We start from the raw sequence: 19,361 nt of genomic DNA on the forward strand, positions 1-19,361 counted from the left end.
GGCTATAAGGACAATGGACACCTTCCAGCTTCTGTTTACTGCTTGTTTGCTAACCGCAAGGCATTATGAGTATATTATGGGATGTAGAGGAAAAAGACAAAGACAGCGGAAACCTGAGTCTCTCGGCTAGGACCCGGAACAGGTTAGGGCCTATCAGGGGCAGGCTGAAGTAAAAATTACTGTGGGGGCGGATGCATGACCAGCGTGTAAACAACTAAGTTACAAAAAGGGGACTAACACACAAAGGAGGGTCCCTGCCCAGAGAAAAGTCCACTGCGCTGGCACTCTGGGGGCTTGGACCCTAGCTCAAGCTAGACAATAAAACTCCTTTTGATAATTACAGCCTCGGTGACTCTGTCTCTCTGTCCTGCGGCCTTGTGAATCTCGAATATAACACTTAAAAGGTAGGAATCGAAAGAGAAAATATATATATATATATATTTTTTTTTTTTTTGAGACACTCTCACTCTCTTGCCTGGGCTAGAGTGCCGTGGCATCAGCCTAGCTCACAGCAACCTCAAACTCCTGGGCTCAAGCAATCCTCCTGCCTCAGCCTCCTGAGTAGCTGGGACTACAGGCACGCGCCACCATGCCCGGCTAATTTTTTTCTATTTTTAGTTGTTTGGCGAATTTCTTTCTATTTATAGTAGAGATGGGGTCTCGCTCTTGCTCAGGCATCTTGCTCTTGCCCCATGGTCTCGAAGTCCTGGCTCAAGCAATCCTCCTCCCTCGGTCTCCCAGAGTGCTATAGATGTGAGCCACCACGCCTGGCCAAGAATATGTTTTTTTAAAATTTTTTTGTAGAGACAGATCTTGCTATGTTGCCCTGCTGGTCTCAAGCCTGGCCTCAAGTGACATGCCTGCTTTGGCCTCCCAAAGTGCTGGGATTATAGGTGTGAGCTACCATGGCAGGCAAGAAAGAATATTTTTATAAAATACCTGCTTGTGATACAAGCTAGCACTTCTAGAGCTTCTCCACTTAATGAGTAGACTTATCAGAATCCTAAAATGGCATGCATCATCTCTTTTTTACCTGTCCTTCACAAGCTTCTTTGTAGAGTTCCAGTTTTATCAACAGCTCCTCATTTTCTGCCTCACACTCAGCCATCTTCTTTTGATAATATTCCAGAAGCTCCTGAGAAGGGCAGAGGATGGCCAGACGATCTTCAAGGGAAGGCAAGGGAGTAGACTCCATTGACTCTGCCATTTCCCTCCACTTGGTGGCACCACTGATGCCAGAGGCAACACTGTGCTTGGAGACACTTGTTAGCCTATGCAAAATTAGAAAAGATGTATTCATTAAACTGTGAACATTTATCAAACATTCTAATTTTTTAAATAACAAGGGGCTTATGTTTTAAAGTGTTTATAATTAAGGTGCTATAAATCTTGAAAGCTTGATAGTACAGGTTAATGAATAATTTTATGAGTTATTTTCCAAGTATCAATGGTTTAAAGCTAGATTCAAAATACATGTTAGAGCCAGGTGCAATAGCACACCCCTCAGGAGGCTGTGGCAGGAGAATTGCTTCAGCCCAGGAGTTCAAGTCCAGCCTGGGCAAAATAGCAAGACCTCATCTCTAAAAAAATAAAAATACATGTTAGAGACTAAAAATATCATTTACAAAATATAATATAAACTAAATAAGACCATATAGTAACAATTAGAAAATTTAGTACTATAAAACATATAGTAATGAGGCCAGGTGCAATGGCTCATGCCTATAATCCCAGCACTGCTGGGAGGCTGAGGCTGGAGAATCACTTGAGGCCAGGGCAATATAGTGAGATCTTGTCTCTATAAAAAAATGACAATTAAAAAATTAGCCAGGCATGGTGGTGCACACCTGTCATCCTAGCTACTCAGGAGGTTGAGACAGTAGGACCCTTGAGTCCAGGAGTTCAAGGTTGCAGTAAGCTATGATCACAACACTGCACTCTAGCCTAGTAATAGAGTGAGACCCTGTTTCTAAAGAAAAAAATAAAAAAAGACATATAGCAATGAGAACAACCACATCAGATGTTAATCTCTAGATATCTAAATTGTACAGACTAGGACTAGATGTTATAGATGGCAAAAGACTTAGATCAAAGGCTGGACAGGAAGTTTTTTTTTGTTTGCTTTTAGCAAAGAAGAAACTTGAGCAAAAACAATAAAAGTAGAAAACAAATGGTACAAATGGTACACATGAAAATCAATCCAGTTTGGCTGTCTGCAATTCACAACATAACAAAATAGACAGTAGAATGGAGAAACTTTTACCAGAAGCCCCGAGTTATAGTTAGTGAATGTACTTACTACATGTGCTCATTCTATTATAATAAGCATATAGAGATATTAAAATTTATTCTTAACTAGCATGAAGTAAAAATTTAACATTTTCTCCACATTAAAAGCTTGTGACAGGCCGGGCGCGGTGGCTCACGCCTGTAATCCTAGCTCTTGGGAGGCCGAGGCGGGCGGATTGCTCAAGGTCAGGAGTTCAAAACCAGCCTGAGCAAGAGCAAGACCCCGTCTCTACTATAAATAGAAAGAAATTAATTGGCCAACTGATATATATATAAAAAATTAGCCGGGCATGGTGGCACATGCCTGTAGTCCCAGCTACTCGGGAGGCTGAGGCAGAAGGATCGCTCGAGCCCAGGAGTTTGAGGTTGCTGTGAGCTAGGCTGACGCCACGGCACTCACTCTAGCCTGGACAACAAAGTGAGACTCTGTCTCCAAAAAAAAAAAAAAAAAAAGGCTTGTGACAGAAATACTATTAATAGTATTAGAAATAGAAATACTGTTTATTTCTGTCTATTTCTATTAGAAATAGAAATACTGTTTAATAGTCTGCAAAGGAGTTATCCTATAACACCTCTGGGAAACAGGTTAACAGAGGAACTAAGAAGCCTTCTGAGGAGAGAGCTGTGGTGCTGATAGATGAGGATGATGTGTTATGCAGCATGTTGGTGGCAGAACCAGAATTAAAAATCCCATGTTTGTGTGCTGGTTGTTTCCTCTGTAATCTAGTATCCATTGGCACTGTGCCAGGCGCACGCACACTGAATGAACCCAGGTATACCATGTAATATATATACTGTTTATCTAATTTCTTCATAGAACGGAAGAATAGAGAAATGAGATCCAATACAGTTCAAATCAAGATTTAGGAAGTATGTTTCCAATACCCTTCCAGCTCCTATGCTAATTTGGACTAAGGCTATAGAAGTTTTGATTATTTAACAATTCGAAAATAAGCAAATATCTTACTTTCTGCAGACAGGGGTATGTACTGGGGTAAAGTTCATGCTGTCTTTCTCACACCTATCAAATACACAAAAATTCATAATGAGGGGCCAGGAACAGAAAAAAACAACATAGGATGTATAGACTGGTTCCCTCTCCATCATCTTGTTTGCCTCCTGGAAAGAATGTGATGTTTTAAAATGTAGTTTTCTTTAAAGTGGTTCCAAATTCTGAAATTTTATGGCTTTTGAATTTTCATATGGTACTCTACCTATTTTCAAATAAAAATTGGAATGGCATTGAATATTTGAATAAATAAGCACACACAGGAAGAAAAGTCTCCTTAGTATTAATATAAATGTTATCTGCAACAACCAAAACCAAATCTATGATCTGCCAGGCATGGTGGCTCAGGCATGTAGTACCAGCTACTTAGGAGGCTGAGGGGAAGGTCACTTTAGCCCAGAAGTTCTAGCCCAGCCTAGGCAACATAGTGAGACCTGTTTCTATATATAAAAAAAAAATCTACAATTTTCCCTGCAAATATAGGAGAGGGAGATGCAGAAAATTCTCTAATAAGCAAGAAATAGTAAATGAAAATTAAGGTAGAGTAACCACTATGCCAAATTTAAGATGAATATACAAAGCCAGTGATATTATCTTTACTGGTATGCTTTCTCTATTGTTTTATCTTAGCAAAAGAAAAAAAAAATTACTTATAAACTTCAAAAGGTCCATTCACAACCTCCATCTCAATGATAACATAAGATCTTGAGTTTCTCTACTTTAAACAATCTTATCATAGAAATTTTCAGAAAGATAAACCTCACAGTTGGGGAGGGAATATGTACTACATGATTTAGCAAAAAGAGAGAGAGATAGAGAGAAATTGATTATTTATTAGCTTTGGTGGAAGCCTTCTTATCCAGCATGCTTTGTCAATCCATTCTGATTCTGATTCTGAACAAATCAAGTGATGATGTAATGTTCTGTTCTTATGATCTTCTGCCTCGTGTACATTTGTTTCAGTCTTCAATCCTTTGGGGAAAAATTTTATGAAAAAGTGTGAAAAGAGATAATCACCACTGTTAATTCTATATACCATCTTTCTCCTCAGAACACCATAGTGCTTCCCTCCCCATTCCTTGAAACTTTTCCTCATTTGGCTTCCAGGGCACCTGTTCCTGGGTTTCCTGCTCTCTCACTGGTCATTACTCATTGCCTTGGTCATATCATGAAGTCCCATTGTTTTAAATGCCATGTATACACTAACAGTTTTCAAATTTATACCTCCAATCCTGGCTCTGCCCTCTACTCTAGACTCATACATCTGCCTACTCAGTGTTCCCGCTTGAATGTCTAACAGGTCTTTCAAGGTTCACAAGTCCAAAACTGAGCCCCTGATATATACTTCCCACCACCAAAACTTGGTCTTCTCTCAGAATTCTACATTCTAGTAATTACTAATTCTATCCTGCCAGTTGCTTACAACAACAACAACAAAAAAAAAAAAAAAAAAAAACAAGGTTGGAAAAATTTTACTCCTCTCTTTGTCTTACATGCTACCCTCAATCCATTAGCAAATCCTATTGGCTATAACATCAAAATATCCAGAATCCAACTACTCCTCACTCATGCCATCACTGCCCTGGGCCAACCCACTGTTATCTTTTGCCTGGATGATTACAACAGAGACTTCTTATCCGGTCCCTCTTTCCACTCTCAACCTCATCCTTTGCAGTCTCTTCTCAACACAGCAGTTACAGTGATTCCTTAAAATGTATGTCAAAATACAAAGCTTCTCTGCTCAAAAGTTACTAATGACTTTTCCTCCTTACTCAGAGAATCAAACTGTTTAACATGGCCTTATACTCAGGTTCTCCATGGTCTGGCCTCCCCATTACCTCTATAACCTTATCTGCTATTCTTACCTTTGTTCACTGCTCCAAAAACACTGGCCTCCTTGCTGTTCTTCAAACATGCAAGGCAAATGTCTACTTCAGAGCCACTGCACCTGCAGTTCTCTTTGCCTGTGATGTTCTTTCTCCATTTACCTATGGGGCTTGCTCCTTCTCCTCCTTCAGGGCTCAACAGTCCCTTTCTTGATGAAGTCTTCCCTGATCACTCTAGCATCCTCATCCACCTTTTCTGCTTTACTTTTCTCCATAACACTGATTGCAATCTGACATTATTTTTTTAATTTTCTTTCCTTAGATCTAGGGGCAGATTGAAATATTTTATTTATTTATTGTCTGTCTCTCCACATTGGATTGTGCAAACTCACTAAGGGAAGGGATTTTTACCTGTTTTGTTCACTGCTGTATTCCTAGTTACTAATGCAGTGCCTGGCTCAGAGTAGGTGCTCAATAAATATTTACTGGAAAAAAATATATATACATTTTAAATCCTCAATATGAATTTGAAAGACTGTTAAACGTCTTTTTCTTCTACTGGTCACCTATCCAACCTAGCTAAAAAATCTGTTTCTGTTTCCCAATCCCATTTGCTTTCTTCTACAGCCAACCCTTCAAATATGCCACCTCTCTTCTCCTAATTTTCTCCTTTAAAATGATTACTCTCCTTTTTTAGACTCACCTCATTCCACAAAATTTCTCCAAATTGGGCCAACTTGCCTCTTGTCAAAATAACCTAGAAAATAAAAATGGCAATTGGTATGAAGATATTATGGGTGACATTTTAAAAACATTTTAATGAAGATATAATACATATATACCATTAAATTTATTTCTTTGAAGCATACAACTTGATGACTTTTAATACAGGCATACTTTTGTGCAACTATTACCACAGTACATTTTAGGGCAGTTTCATCATTTCAAGAAGAAATCCCATATCCTTTAGCTTTCATCCATGTCCCACTCCTCATCTGTCTCTCCCACCCTATGCAACCACTAATCTACTTTGTGTCTCTGTAGATTCCCCTATTTTGGGCTCTCATATAAATGGAATCATACAGTATATGATTTTTTGTGACTGGCTTCTTTGATTTAGCATGGTATTTTCAAGGTTCATCTATGTTGTAGCATATATCACTATTTCATCTCTTTTTATGGATGAATAATATTCTATTGAATGGATATGGGTGACATCTTTTTTTTTTTTTCTTTTGAAACAGAGTCTCGCTCTGTTGCCAGGGCTAGAGTGGCGTCAGCCTAGCTCACAGCAACCTCAAACTCCTGGGCTCAAGCAATCCTCCTGCCTCAGCCTCCCAAGTAGCTAATTTTTTCTATGTATATATTTTTAGTTTTCCAGCTAATTTCTTTCTATTTTTAGCAGAGACGGGGGTCTCCCTCTTGCTCAGTCTGGTCTCGAACTCCTGAGCTCAAACAATCTACCTGCCTTGGCCTCTCAGAGTGCTAGGATTACAGGTGTGAGCCACCATGCCTGGCCTGGGTGACACCTTAAAGCTAAATTTCACTGTTCCAAAACTATTTTAGACTAATTTGGAACTTTAAGAAAGCCTCTAACAACCTGCAACCTCTCTTCTCCCTCATAGTGATTGTCCTTATTTTGTCTCCTCCCTACAACTACTGTGTATCTACAAAATGTTGTCTACCCTCCTCTCTCATTCAATTTTACAGTCTCTAATAATCTGGCTTCTACATTTGAATTGAAGTTGCTCCTCTTGGTCAACAGACATACAAATCAATAAATTCTATTGCTCTTTTCAGTTCCCATCTTCCTTCATCTGATAGTTTACTCCGTGAATTGTCTGCTTAATTTGATAGTGCAGCTACCCTTTTAAAAAAGATTTGCTTTAGCCACGAGCAGTGGCTCACACCTACAATTCTAGCACTTTAGGAAGTCGAGGTGGGAGGATCTATTGGGGACAGGAGTTCGAGACCAGCCTAGGCAACATAGTGAGATCCCATCTCTACAAAAATAAGAAAAATTAGCCAGGCATGGTGGTACATGCCTGTAGTCCCAGCTACTTGGGAGACTGAGGCAGGAGGATCACTTGAGCCCAGGAATTTGAGGCTGCAGTGAGCTATGATCATGCCACTGTACTTCAGCCTGGGCTGAAATGAGTGAGTGAGACCCTGTATGAAAAAAAGAAAAAAAATTGCTTTGTAGTTGAGAGTGTGGGCTCTGAGATCAAACAGACTTGGATTTGAGTCAAAGCTTTGCCCCTTATTAGCCGTGTGCCTCAAGCAAGTTATCCTTTCCAAACCTAAGTTACTTATCTGTCATAGGTTAATGTAAGGATGAAATGAAAGAATAAAAGGGCTGAGGACAATGTTTGACATATATAAGCACTCAATAAACACAGGCTATTATATTACTGAAAATTCACACCCCTAGTTCAAGGCTCTATCTTCAACTTTCTTTACAACTGCCTCTGTCTATTTCTTTGGGAACATCATCATTCCTACCGCATTTATGATTATCTATATTACCTAAAACACTATTTAGCATAGAGTAACTAACAACTACATGTTGAATGATTAAATGATATCTCTCTCATCCTCCTGATTTGAATTCCCAATCATGTTCTGGACATTTTGACCCTCATGTCCCATTGGAGCTGAAATATCTAACTCAAAAAAATCACTCAAGTTATATATATATATATATATATATATATATATATATATGTATATATTTTAGCATCTCAAAGCTAACATTTCGTAAACCTAATATAACATCTTTTTGCATCCAAACATGCACTTTCTGATTTTCCTATTTTATTTACTAATTCAGCATTTCTAAGTAACCTGAACTTGGCAATTTAAATTCATCATTTGATTATTCCTTCTTTTGAACCTTTCATCCAACCAAAGGAAAATCTTGTATATTTCATCACTGCAACGACCATGTTAATTCAGAATCTCAATACTGCTCACATCTACAATCCCAACTATTCAGGAGGCTGAGGCAGGAAGATTGCTTAAGGTCGGGAGTTTGAGATCGGCCTGGGCAACATAACCAACCTCGTCTCTAAAATACATATATATATATATATATATATATATATATATACACACACATTTTTTTTAAAAGAAAAATAGACACCGCCTCCCAAATACCTTCTTACCTGTACTACTACAACAGTTTAATTGTTCTGCTCACTCCTTGTCTCTCCTGGACCATTTTTCTTAAAAATCATAAAATTCATCAATGGCTCCTCATGGCCTAAAGCATTAAACCAAACTCCTTAGCCTAGAACTAGAATTCATGGCTTTCTATATAAGGGCCAAACCTATCATTCCTGTCTTATTTCCCTCTACTTCCCTAAATGAACTCTCTGTTTCCAGATATAATAACTTTCTAGCTCCATGCCTTTGTTCATGTGCTACCCTCCAACTGGAACATAGTTCCCTCCACAATCCTCATAATTTCACTTAATGAAATCTAGTCTGTCCATGAAAACTCATCCACTACCTCCTTCAGCTCTTTCCTGAGTCCTTTCCATCCAAAATGATCTAACTGCAATAGAACTGCGTTTGTAATTCTCTAAAAGACAGTTAACATATTAGAGTTCTTTGCTGCTATCAGTTCTCCAATGATAGTGCTCCCTGGAGACAGAAACTGTGTCTCAGTCATCATTGTATCTCCCAAAAGAACAATGTCCTTGTTTATATATAAATTAATTGGTTTCAGCTAGCTTCTATCCACCCACCTCTGATATCCTTGCTTAGGTATATTCTCTATAGCTTGTCTACTACCAATTAACATTTGTTTAGCACTTTTTTTTTTTTTTTTTGAGACAGAGTCTCACTCTGTTGCCAGGGCCAGAGTGAGTGCCGGGGTGTCTGCGTCAGCCTAGCTTCACAGCAAACTCAAACTCCTGGGCTCAAGCAATCATGCTGCCTCAGCCTCTCGAGTAGCTGGGACTACAGGCACGCGCCACCATGCCTGGCTAATTTTTTCTGTACATTTTTAGTTGTTCAGCCAATTTCTTTCTATTTTCAGTACAGACGGCGTCTTGCTCTTGATCGGGCTGGTCTCCAACTCCTGAGCTCAAGCGATCCTCCCGCCTCGGCCTCCCAGAGTTCTAGGATTACAGGCGTGAGCCACTGCGCCCGGCCTGTTCAGCACTTTTGACATTTATTATTTTATTTAGCTCTGTTAAGTAGCTTTAACTATCCTTTTTTGTACAAATAAGGAAATTGAGGCTGAGACTAGAGTAGGGTGAGGGTATTCCAGAACCCTTCTCCAGGAAGTCCAAATCCTGCACTCCTATTTCCACTTCAGCCAGTTCTTGACTCCTTCATTGCTATAGTCCCCCAATCCTCCTGCAGCCCCAAGGGATGTCCCTCTGCAGATTCTAACTTTCCTCTTCCGGTCCCCAGCCCCTTTAAGGAACCCAGATGCCAGGCTCACGTCCCACTCTTCCGCATTGCTTCCGCAGTTATTTCTCCCTCACCAAATTTCCTTCCCAAGGCCTCTTTCCTAACCCCTACACCCTAAACCCGAAACTCTGTACTCACAGCACTCCAAGACTCAACGTCAGGGAAGCCAACCGAAAAACAAATGTCAAATCAGGTAGCGACTCGGCGCCACTACAAATCCGTCCAATCGTCCACAAGTTTACAGGGCCCTTTGGCTTGCGTACCAATGGGACGGTAATTCACATAGGCACGCCCTCCCCCTCGTCCCGCCCCACAGTGCGACTCGCCCCACCTGACCATGCAACTCGCCGCGCAGAGATCGCCGGGAAGTATAGTTTTTCTTGTGCGCGCGGCTCTGAGCGGATGACGTAGCGGGGCTGCAACCCAGCTAGTCCGGGTGCTGGCACTGGGATGTCTGGGGTCAGGACGCAGGAGTTCCGGGCACCGCCAGTTTAAGCTTGTTCAACTGCTTTGTTTTCATGAAAAATGATGCAGAAATGCGCTGCATAATCATGTAATGGTTCACGGGAGTACTTCAGCGTGTTATGGTACATACTGTTATGTATGTGTTGTAATTTACAAGCTTGTCTGAAAAAGTAAAGATTCTAAGAAAAGTTTGTTATTCAATGACCTGGAGGCTTAGAGCCAGCATAGGACCTGAGATTCAATTTCTAAGGCCCGAGGATTATGTATTTAAACGCTACTGTTTGTCATGTCGTAGACACTGCTTTATTTTCTTGAAAGGTGTAACGAAATTAGCTGTAATCATAAAAGCAAGTTCAAAATCCCGTTGTGGGCTTATCTTTCCAAAGAGCAAGGTGTAAGGATAGGGGAAAAGACATTTTAGTCTCAGAGTTGCAGCTACCTCTATGGAAAAGCTGGGATTCTTCACTGGTATAAGTTTTTTTGTTTTTTTTTTTTTCCCCCCCTAATATAGATAAAGACAAGCTCTTGAACTCCTGAGCTCAGGTGATCCTCTCACTTTGGCCTCGCCAAAGTGCTAGGATTATAGGCGTGAGCCACTGCCCCCGGCCCACTGGTATAAATTGTAAGGATGTCTAGATCGAACTTGCCATTTTCTATAGACACACCTTGTTTCATTACGCATTGCTTTATTGTACTTCTCAGATATTGTATTTTTTACAGATTGAAGGTTTGTGGCAGCCCTAAGCAATATTTAAAAATTTTTCATTATTAATATATCAATTATGTGGTAAGATGATGTCTAGCCCCAAAAAAAGAAAAAAAAAATATATCAATTATGGTGATCTGTGACCAGTGAATTTTTTTTTTTTTTTAAGAGACAGGGTCTCACTCTGTCATCCAGGCTGGAGTGCAGTCGCATGATCATTGCTATAACCACTCATGTAACCTCAAACAACAGGGTTCAAGGGATCCTCCTGCCTTGCCTCAGCTGCCCAAGAAGCCACCACATCTGGTTAAATTTTTAATATTTTGTAGAGATAAGGCTCGCTATGTTGCCCAGGCTAGTCTTGAATTCCTGGCCTCCAAGGGATCCCATCTTGGCCTCCCAAGTGCTAGGATTACGCAAATGAGCCACACTGCACCCAACATTATATTATTATCACAATTGTTTGAGGTGCCACAAGCCATGTCCATATAACATGGCAAACTTAATCCATAACTGTTGTGGATGTTCCTACTGACCAGCTTTCCCCTGTTCTCTTTTCTCCTCAGGCCTCCTTATTCACTGAGACACAACAGTATTGAAACTAGGCCAATGAAAAACCTTAAAATGGTCTCTAAGTATTCAAATGAAAGAGTCAGATGTCTCTCACTTTAAATCAAAATCGAGAAATAGTTAAGCTTAGTGAGTAAGGCACATGGAAAGCCTTTTAGATAGCATGAAAACTAGGTCTCTTGCTCAAGTGATTCTCCTACCTCAGCCAAGTAGTAGAGTCAGGGCAAGTGGTTTCAGCAATTACTAGGAAAAACTAGTTTTAGGGTTACAGCAGCTGGGTTTGTGGAAAATTTAACTTCTAGAGCTGGTGCCATGTACTCCACGTGCTTTTTCCCCTTGGCTTCTCCACTCTGATTTAGTCGGGTGTGACAAGATCCAATTTGTAGAATTAACTTTCACAATGGGAAATAGTATGACCATAAATTTATGGTCTCCAACTTAAAATTTAAGCCCTCAGAAGTGAAGAACAACCCTTCTCGGCTGGGCGTGGTGGCTCATGCCTGTAATCCTAGCACTCTGGGAGGCTGAGGCAGGCGGATCGCTCAAGGTCAGGAGTTCGAAACCAGCCTGAGCGAGACCCTGTCTCTACTAAAAATAGAAAGAAATTAATTGGCCAACTAAAAATATATATACAAAAAAAATTAGCCGGGCATGGTGGTGCATACCTCTAGTCCCAGCTACTCGGGAGGCTGAGGCAGTAGGATGGCTTGAGCCCAGGAGTTTGAGGTTGCTGTGAGCTAGGCTGACGCCACGGCACTCACTCTAGCCTGGGCACAAAGTGAGACTCTGTCTCAAAAAAAAAAAAAAAAGAAAAACTCTTCTCAAGAAATGTTGGCTCCTTCTCCTAATTTTCACATTTGTCCTCTATGAAGCCATCTGTGATATAGAAAATTATTGATAATGTCTTTAAAATAAATCTGGGCTAGTCCAAACCAATTATGAGCAAATACTTCACCCAATCTTTTATTTAGAAGCTCTTGGTATATTACTTTACAAATTACACAATTATTTTGGTAAACACAGTTTAGTATGTTTTGCCTGGGTAAATTATTATTATTATTTTTTACAGTACACTTTGAAGGTTCAACAAGTTATTTTAGGGAATAAATGCAATTTGTCATTTATCCCTCTTTGGAATATAGGATATAAAATTAAAACTCAGAACTAAATAATAATCCAGGAAAGACAGGAAATAATAATCCAGGAAAGATCCTTGATAAATTGAAAAATACATGAAATTTCCATAGAAGGAATATTAATAATAAGATATTCTTTGATAAATATCTATGGTCTTGTCACTGAACAGGAAAATTCACAATGTATCTATTTTTTTTTTTGCAGCCTGCCGTTGCTGAACACAATGTATTTAAATTCATTCATAACTTAGTGCCTTGCCTTACAATAATTTTTAGTAGAAAAGAACAGGTGATTAAGAATTCATTAAAAAATCGTATAAATGTAAATCACATTCAAGCAAATGGTACTAATATTTTGGGTAAAACAAGCTGTAGGCACTTTGAGGGAAGGTAGACATCGACTAAATATTAGGGTTTAAATAATCTAATTGGAAAGTAGTGATCAATACTTCGATTAAGGGAGGACAATGGAAGAGGATAATTAAGTAGCCCTCCTTTAGGAACAAATATTTTCTTTTCTTTTTTTTTTTTAGACAGAGTCTCGCTTTGTTGCCCAGGCTAGAGTGAGTGCCCTGGTGTCAGCTTAGCTCACAGCAACCTCAAACTCCTGGGCTCAAGCAATCTTCCTGTCTCAGCCTCCCAAGTAGCTGGGACTACAGGCATGCGTCACCATGCCTGGCTAGTTTTTTCTATATGTATTAGTTGGCCAATTAATTTCTTTCTATTTATAGCAGAGACGGGGTCTCACTCTTGCTCAGGCTGGTTTCGAATTCCTGACCTTGAGCAATCCACCCGCCTTGGCCTCCCAGAGTGCTAGGATTACAGGCGGGAGCCACCACGCATGGCCTCTACTAGACAGTTTAAAATTAAATAATAAGTAAGTATAACTTGAAAGAATAGGAAATAAATAGGATCAATCAAAGCTTTTAGGGATTTGTGCTTATACTAGGGGGTCTATGACAGTCTCATTCTTCTATTAATGATTCTAAAGCAAACCATTATATTTTAATTGAATGTTTAATAAAATGAATTATTTCAGTGATTTGTTTCTTAGAATTCCATTATTTCTCCCTTTTTCTGAATAATGCAGTTTTTCAGATTTAAGTAATAAAAAATCTAATACTTTGTTGTAAGTCATTATAATAATTGTACACAATGAATCACACCTTCTTGTGTCCACACCCCTTTGTAATATGATCTTGTTACTCTTCTAATCAAGAATTGGTGTCTTTTTCAGCACCTCTTGAATCTAGGCTGGACTTAATATTTGCTCTGACCAACAGAATATGACAGTCATCTTGTACATTTTGGAGTCTAGCCCTTAGGCCTTTGCTTCCACTTTCATCCACTTGGAATGCTAAGACCACTATGCTGTGAAAAAGCCCAGTCTACCACAGTAAGATGGGAAGCCATGTAGAGAATGAGGCTTCCCAGCTAACAACTAGCACCAACTGCCCAACATGAGAGTGAGGCCATCTTGGACCTTCCAGTCCTAGTTATATTAGTCAGGGTTCTCCAGAGAAACAGAACCCAAAGGATGTGTGTATACATATAGAAAGAGATTTATTTAAAGGAATTGGCTCGCTTGATTATAGAGAATTGTAAACCAAAAATCTGCAGGGTGGGTTGGTGGGCTGGAGACCAGGCAAAACCTGATGCTTCAGTTCAAGTCTGAAGGCTATCTTCTGGCAAAATTCTTTCTTGCTTAGGGAAGGTCCTTTGTTCTGTTCAGGCCTTCAATTGATTGGGTGACGCCCACTCACATTATGGAGGGCAATCTGTTTTACTTAAGGTCCAGTTTTAAATGTTAGTCTCATCCTAAAATACCCTAATAATGTTTGACCACATATCTGGGCACTGTGGCCCAGCCATATTGACACATAAAATTAACCATCCTGCCAATCTTTCGGATGATGTAATTATATGAGTGACCCCAGTTGAGGACATGAGAATACCAGATTACCAACCCACAGACTTGTATAATAGTAAACTGTTTTCATTTTCTGCCACTAAATTTTGAGGTGATTTGTCATACAACAAAGGGTAACTTAAGCAGAACTGTCTTCCGAAAGTGTTTATACATAGGGTTTAGGCTGGTGGTTATGAGTAACTGGGCGTTAAGCTTTGTGGATGCTATAATCAAATGGAGACATATTGAATGTCACATCCTGGTACAGTCTTAAATAAAATTTGGTATAGATAAATGTAGTACGAGTAATGACACACAAAATGAATTGGTTGGTGAATCTGTTTATTTATTTATTGCGTGAATCTATTTATTGATTCATTTGATGGATATTTATTGCACACTTCCTATACACCAAGCACTATTCTAGGGGCTGGGGAAACCAGAGACATTGTCCCTGCCTTTGTGTAACTTTCAGTCTGAAGAAGAAAGGCGATTAAGCGAGCAATTTCAAAAAGTTTGACAAGGAAGTACAAGTTGCCGCTGACTACACCAATTTGGAGGGTATAAAGTGGCTGAGTGTGGTTTTTCCGCAAGATATTTGCAGTCAAAGGACTAAAAAAGAGACTGAGAGAAATGGAGGAAAGGCTACTTGTTAGTAAGCAGACGGGTAGGTTAAAACAAGTCAGGAAGCACCTGCGCCCAGGCAGGTGGCAAAGGTTAGGGCCCGTCCAGTTTCTGTGTTCTTTTATACACAAAGAAAAACTGGACACTCCCCACCGGAAGCAGATCCTCTGCCCTCTGGAGCATTAAACATTCCTCCGCGCCGGAAGAAAGCGTCTTACCTCAGTCCGACCGCCTCCCTCCGCCCCCACCCTCTCCTACAGGACAGACCGTGGGACTCGTAAGGGTGAGGCGTGAGAAGTCGTTGGACTGCGCAGAACTTGGGCGGCCAAGGAAAGAAAGAGCGACTCTGGGCTGCCCGGAAAGGGAGAAGGAAGGAAGGGCTGGATAGCCAGACGCCGTGTCGTGGCGGAAGAATTCTGTTTCCTGCGGTGGCGGAGGAATTTGACAGTACGTTAACTTCCGGAAAAGTCCTGGCTGTGAGAGGAAAAGCCCTGAGAGAAACAATAACAAACGAGTGGAGGAAGCGGCTTTGGGGTTTCTGTACTGAACGGCTCTTGTCCAGGAAGATGCGCTTCGGCCCCTGACAGGCGACGTGAAGGGGCTCGGCGGGCTTTAGCCAGCCTTTGTCCACCTGTTCCTTCACGGGGGCTCCGTGGCTATTGCTATGGCGGGCGTGGGGCCGGGGGGCTACGCGGCGGAGTTCGTGCCACCCCCAGAGTGCCCGGTCTTTGAGCCTAGCTGGGAGGAGTTCACAGACCCGCTAAGCTTTATCGGCCGCATCCGGCCTTTGGCGGAGAAAACCGGCATCTGCAAAATTCGGCCTCCCAAGGTACCGGAGTCTGTGAAGAGGGGGGGGAGAAGGGAGAATGGGGAGTCGATATATTTGGTTTAGCGTGTGTTCTTTCGTTATGTACTCTCCCTAATTTCTCAACTAGAACCAAAGTTTCTGGATGTTTTTGCCTTGGTTTCTTTTGTAGTCTTCTGTAGGCACGTTTGAATGCGAGGAAGTGTTCCTTGGGGGGCTTTTTCCGCCTGGAACTTTAGAACTCATACTTTTGTATGGATTGTGGGCAAGAGTAACAAAATGCTTAGGCCTTTCGTTGGCCTATAAAGTGTTTGAAGGTACAGTATTATAACATGCCCTACCTTCGTGTACACTCCTCACTGTGGTTCGATGTAGAAACTGCTTCTAGGTCAGCTATTTCTTTATCCAAGCAGGCCCTGCTAATGCTTAGTTCATCATGTATTTGCAGGCCTCATCTAAAGGGTAGGATTTCTTAAAAGATAGTATGAGCTGTAGTTGTCCCCCAGAATGGTATCCAAGAATTCCAGACTAATTACTGCTGCAGTGAAAAAGTCTTTCTAGGGGAAGAGAAAGAGCGGCATTTTTTAAATTTAGAGGTTTAGGAAAAATTAATAATGGAGGTGAAAGAAGACATTGAAATTTCTTAATATAGGGAACTAAGGGTGGAAGATTTTAGAATAACAATTATTGCAAATAACTAGGTTTGCTTAAAGGTTAATTATAATTCTCAATTTTTAAGGTAAGGAAAACAGATACTAACCCTTGTATGGAGGGAATTAATACTCCGAGGCTGGAGTGATATGCTCAAGGTCAAAAGGTGTTTTCCTTTACCCGTTAGACTATCGCTTCCCAAATGCTGTTGCTGTACCATCTGCACCAGCGTCATCTGGATGCTTGTTAAAGTGCAGAACCCTAGGCCTTATTCAGAGTAGAATCAATTTCTGAATGTGGAATTTCTAGAATGTCCTTCTCTAGCAAGTACTTTCAGATGATTTTTTGGAGAGAGGAGGAGGAGCTAGTTTAGCACCTATAAATTGTTTCCTTTAATCTTTGAAGCTCTAATGGGTAAATAAAGCACTCATTTTACAGATGAGGCAAGGCGTGGTAAGTTACGATTTTTTTTTTTTTTTTTTTTTTTGAGACAGGAGTCTCGCTGTGTTTTCCTGGCTATAGTGCGGTAGCGTCAGCCTAACTCACAGCAACCTCAGCCTCCGAAGTAGCTGGGACTACAGGCTGGTGCTACTAGGCCCGGCTAATTTGTTGTATTTTTAGTAGAGATGGGTCTGCTCTTAGTCAGGCTGGTCTCAAACTCCTGAACTCAAGCCATCCTCCCACAGTGCTAGGATCACAAGCAAGAGCCACCACGCACAGCCTAAATTGTGATAGCTTAAAACACTTACCAAATGTGTGATCTTGGTCAAATGGCAAAGTAGGTTTTGAACCTAGATCAGTTTTTCTGATTCTGAAACAGACATGTTATTCCCACTATGCTGAATGAATTTGATTAAGATTATAGACTGTCATTGCAAGCAAAGGATTAACAAATAGTTGCTATGATGATATGAATTGCTATTCTCCAAAAGCTTCCACTTAACTCTTTTTCTATCAGAATTACTAATGTTGACGAAACCTTAATTAAGCATTTGCATTTTTCCCAAACCATATTTTCGTCTACTATATTGCATTTATTCATTAGAAATTTTATTCAGGGTTATTTTCTTAAAAAAGTTATTTTTTCAATTAAAAATGGTGCAATAATATGCAATTGCTTGTTATATTGAAAATGAATCTTGTTTGCAAACAATTTAATTTTAATGTTGGCAGGTTTTTTTAGTTTCCAAGGTAAGATACCTTTTTTGACTTTCTCTAGGCTTCAAGTAGGTTTACTGTTACTTACGCCAAATCATACTATGTTCTTTTCAATACCATTTGAAGTGTGCTGCTGCTTTTTAGTTATACCACAATCTGGAAATTGTCTTTGTTCTTTGGGTTTGCTTTTTTTTTTTAAATATTTAGGTGTCCAGAAGCTGGCCTTTAACAAAATTTCTTTTTAATTTGGTAGACTTGTATCTTGTACAGTTTTCTTTGTTTTTGTTGGTTTTTTTTTTTTTTTGAGACAGAGTCTCACTTTGTTGCCTAGGCTAGAGTGAGTGCTGTGGCGTCAGCCTAGCTCACAGCAACCTCAAACTCCTGGGCTCAAGTGATCCTCCTGCCTCTGCCTCCCAAGTAGCTGGGACTACAGGCATGTGCCACCATGCCCGGCTAATTTTTTGTATATATATTTTTAGTTGGTCAATTAATTTCTTTCTATTTTTTAGTAGAGATGGGGTCTCGCTCAGGGTGGTTTCGAACTCCTGACCTGGAGCAGTCTGCCCGCCTCAGCCTCCCAGAGTGCTAGGATTACAGGCGCGAGCCACCACACCCACCTTGTTGGTTTTTTTGTGTGTGTGTTTCTTTTTCTGAGACAGAGTCTTGCTCTGTTGGGGGGCTAGAGTGCAGTAGCATCATCATAGCTCACTGAAACCTCATTAAACTCCTAGCCTCAAGTGATCCTCCTGCCTCACCCCCTGCCCCTGCCTCAGTTGGGACCACACCATGCACCACCACTCCCTGCTAAGTTTTTTTTTTTTTTTTTTGTAGAAGATGACATCTCCCTATTGCCCAGGTTGACCTCAAACTCCTGGGCTCCACTGACTCGCTTTAGCCTTCCAAAATGCTAGGATTATAGGTGTGAACCACCACGCCTGGTCTAGACACTGTTTTGTGGTACATGAACTCATTGCATTCCACTTGAGTACTTGGGGAAGTATAATTATGGGATGTAAATAGTGGCACTGGTTTGAGGAGGATTGCTTCTGTAATACAGGTTGAGCATCCCTACTCCCAAAATCCAAAATGCTACAAAATCTGAAACCAGGTTACCCTGAACATGTTATTTTTTTCGTTGTGTTAATGGTATATTTTAAACTGCTAAGTACTGATATGTGTATAAGTGTAAGAAAATGATGAATTGCTTATTGGTAGCATATAAATTCAGAGTCAGGAATGATGGTGATGCTAAACAACCACATGGGCGGATTGTCCACATCCGCCCATGTGGATGAGTTAGTGACACATTTGCTTTCTGATGGTTCAGTGTACACAAACTCTTGTTTCATGCACAAAACTATTAGATATTGCATAAAATTACTTTTAGAGTATGTTTATAAGGTGTATATGAAACAAATGAATTTTGTGTTTAAACCTTGGTCTCGGATGGTCTGATGGTAGTGGATTATCAGAACGTAATAACATTAGTGTAACTAAAGTTGGTATGCAACCACCTATTGCTAAACTTGGCTGGCTTTAAAAAAAATTTTTTTTAGTCCCATACCCAAGATATCTCATGTATATTGAAATATTCTTTTTGTTTTTTTTTGTTTGTTTGTTTTGACACAGGGTCTTGCTCCGTCATCCAGGCTGGAGTGCAGTGGCATGGTCATTGCTCACTGCAGCCTTGAATTTCTGGGCTGAGGCGATCCTACTGCCTCAGCTTCCCAAGTAGTTGGTTGGGACTACAGGTGATTGCTACCACACCTGGCTATTTTTTTTTTTTTTTTG

At 40.4% G+C, this 19,361-nt stretch overlaps 2 protein-coding genes across 7 annotated transcripts in view; one reads left to right on the forward strand and one right to left on the reverse strand.

The window, feature by feature from the left end:
• Positions 1–9,820, reverse strand: part of CCDC77 (coiled-coil domain containing 77) — a 41,304-nt gene extending 31,484 nt beyond the window's left edge. Inside the window, exons 1-4 of one of the 6 annotated variants that reach the window (XM_012748305.2) lie at positions 9,685–9,820; positions 5,828–5,881; positions 3,257–3,310; positions 1,034–1,271 (exon numbers count right to left, since the gene is read on the reverse strand). In XM_012748305.2, coding sequence (XP_012603759.2) covers positions 1,034–1,271; positions 3,257–3,310; positions 5,828–5,832 — 297 coding nt within the window. In that variant the 5' untranslated portion in view covers positions 5,833–5,881; positions 9,685–9,820. Of the gene's footprint in view, positions 1–1,033; positions 1,272–3,256; positions 4,724–5,827; positions 5,882–8,288; positions 8,426–9,684 lie in introns of those variants that run through there. The other 5 variants (XM_076007824.1, XM_076007826.1, XM_076007825.1 and 2 more) reach the window with 5 other exon arrangements.
• A 5,329-nt stretch (positions 9,821–15,149) lies between these two features.
• The window catches only part of KDM5A (lysine demethylase 5A), a 108,133-nt gene continuing 103,921 nt past the window's right edge, over positions 15,150–19,361 (forward strand). The window contains exon 1 of the mRNA XM_012748276.3: positions 15,150–15,785. Within this exon, the coding sequence (XP_012603730.1) occupies positions 15,621–15,785 (165 nt within the window). The 5' untranslated portion in view covers positions 15,150–15,620. The remainder of the gene's footprint in view (positions 15,786–19,361) is intronic.

This window comes from Microcebus murinus, chromosome 10 (assembly GCF_040939455.1).
Source record: "Microcebus murinus isolate Inina chromosome 10, M.murinus_Inina_mat1.0, whole genome shotgun sequence".
Classification (NCBI taxonomy): Eukaryota; Metazoa; Chordata; class Mammalia; order Primates; family Cheirogaleidae; genus Microcebus; species Microcebus murinus.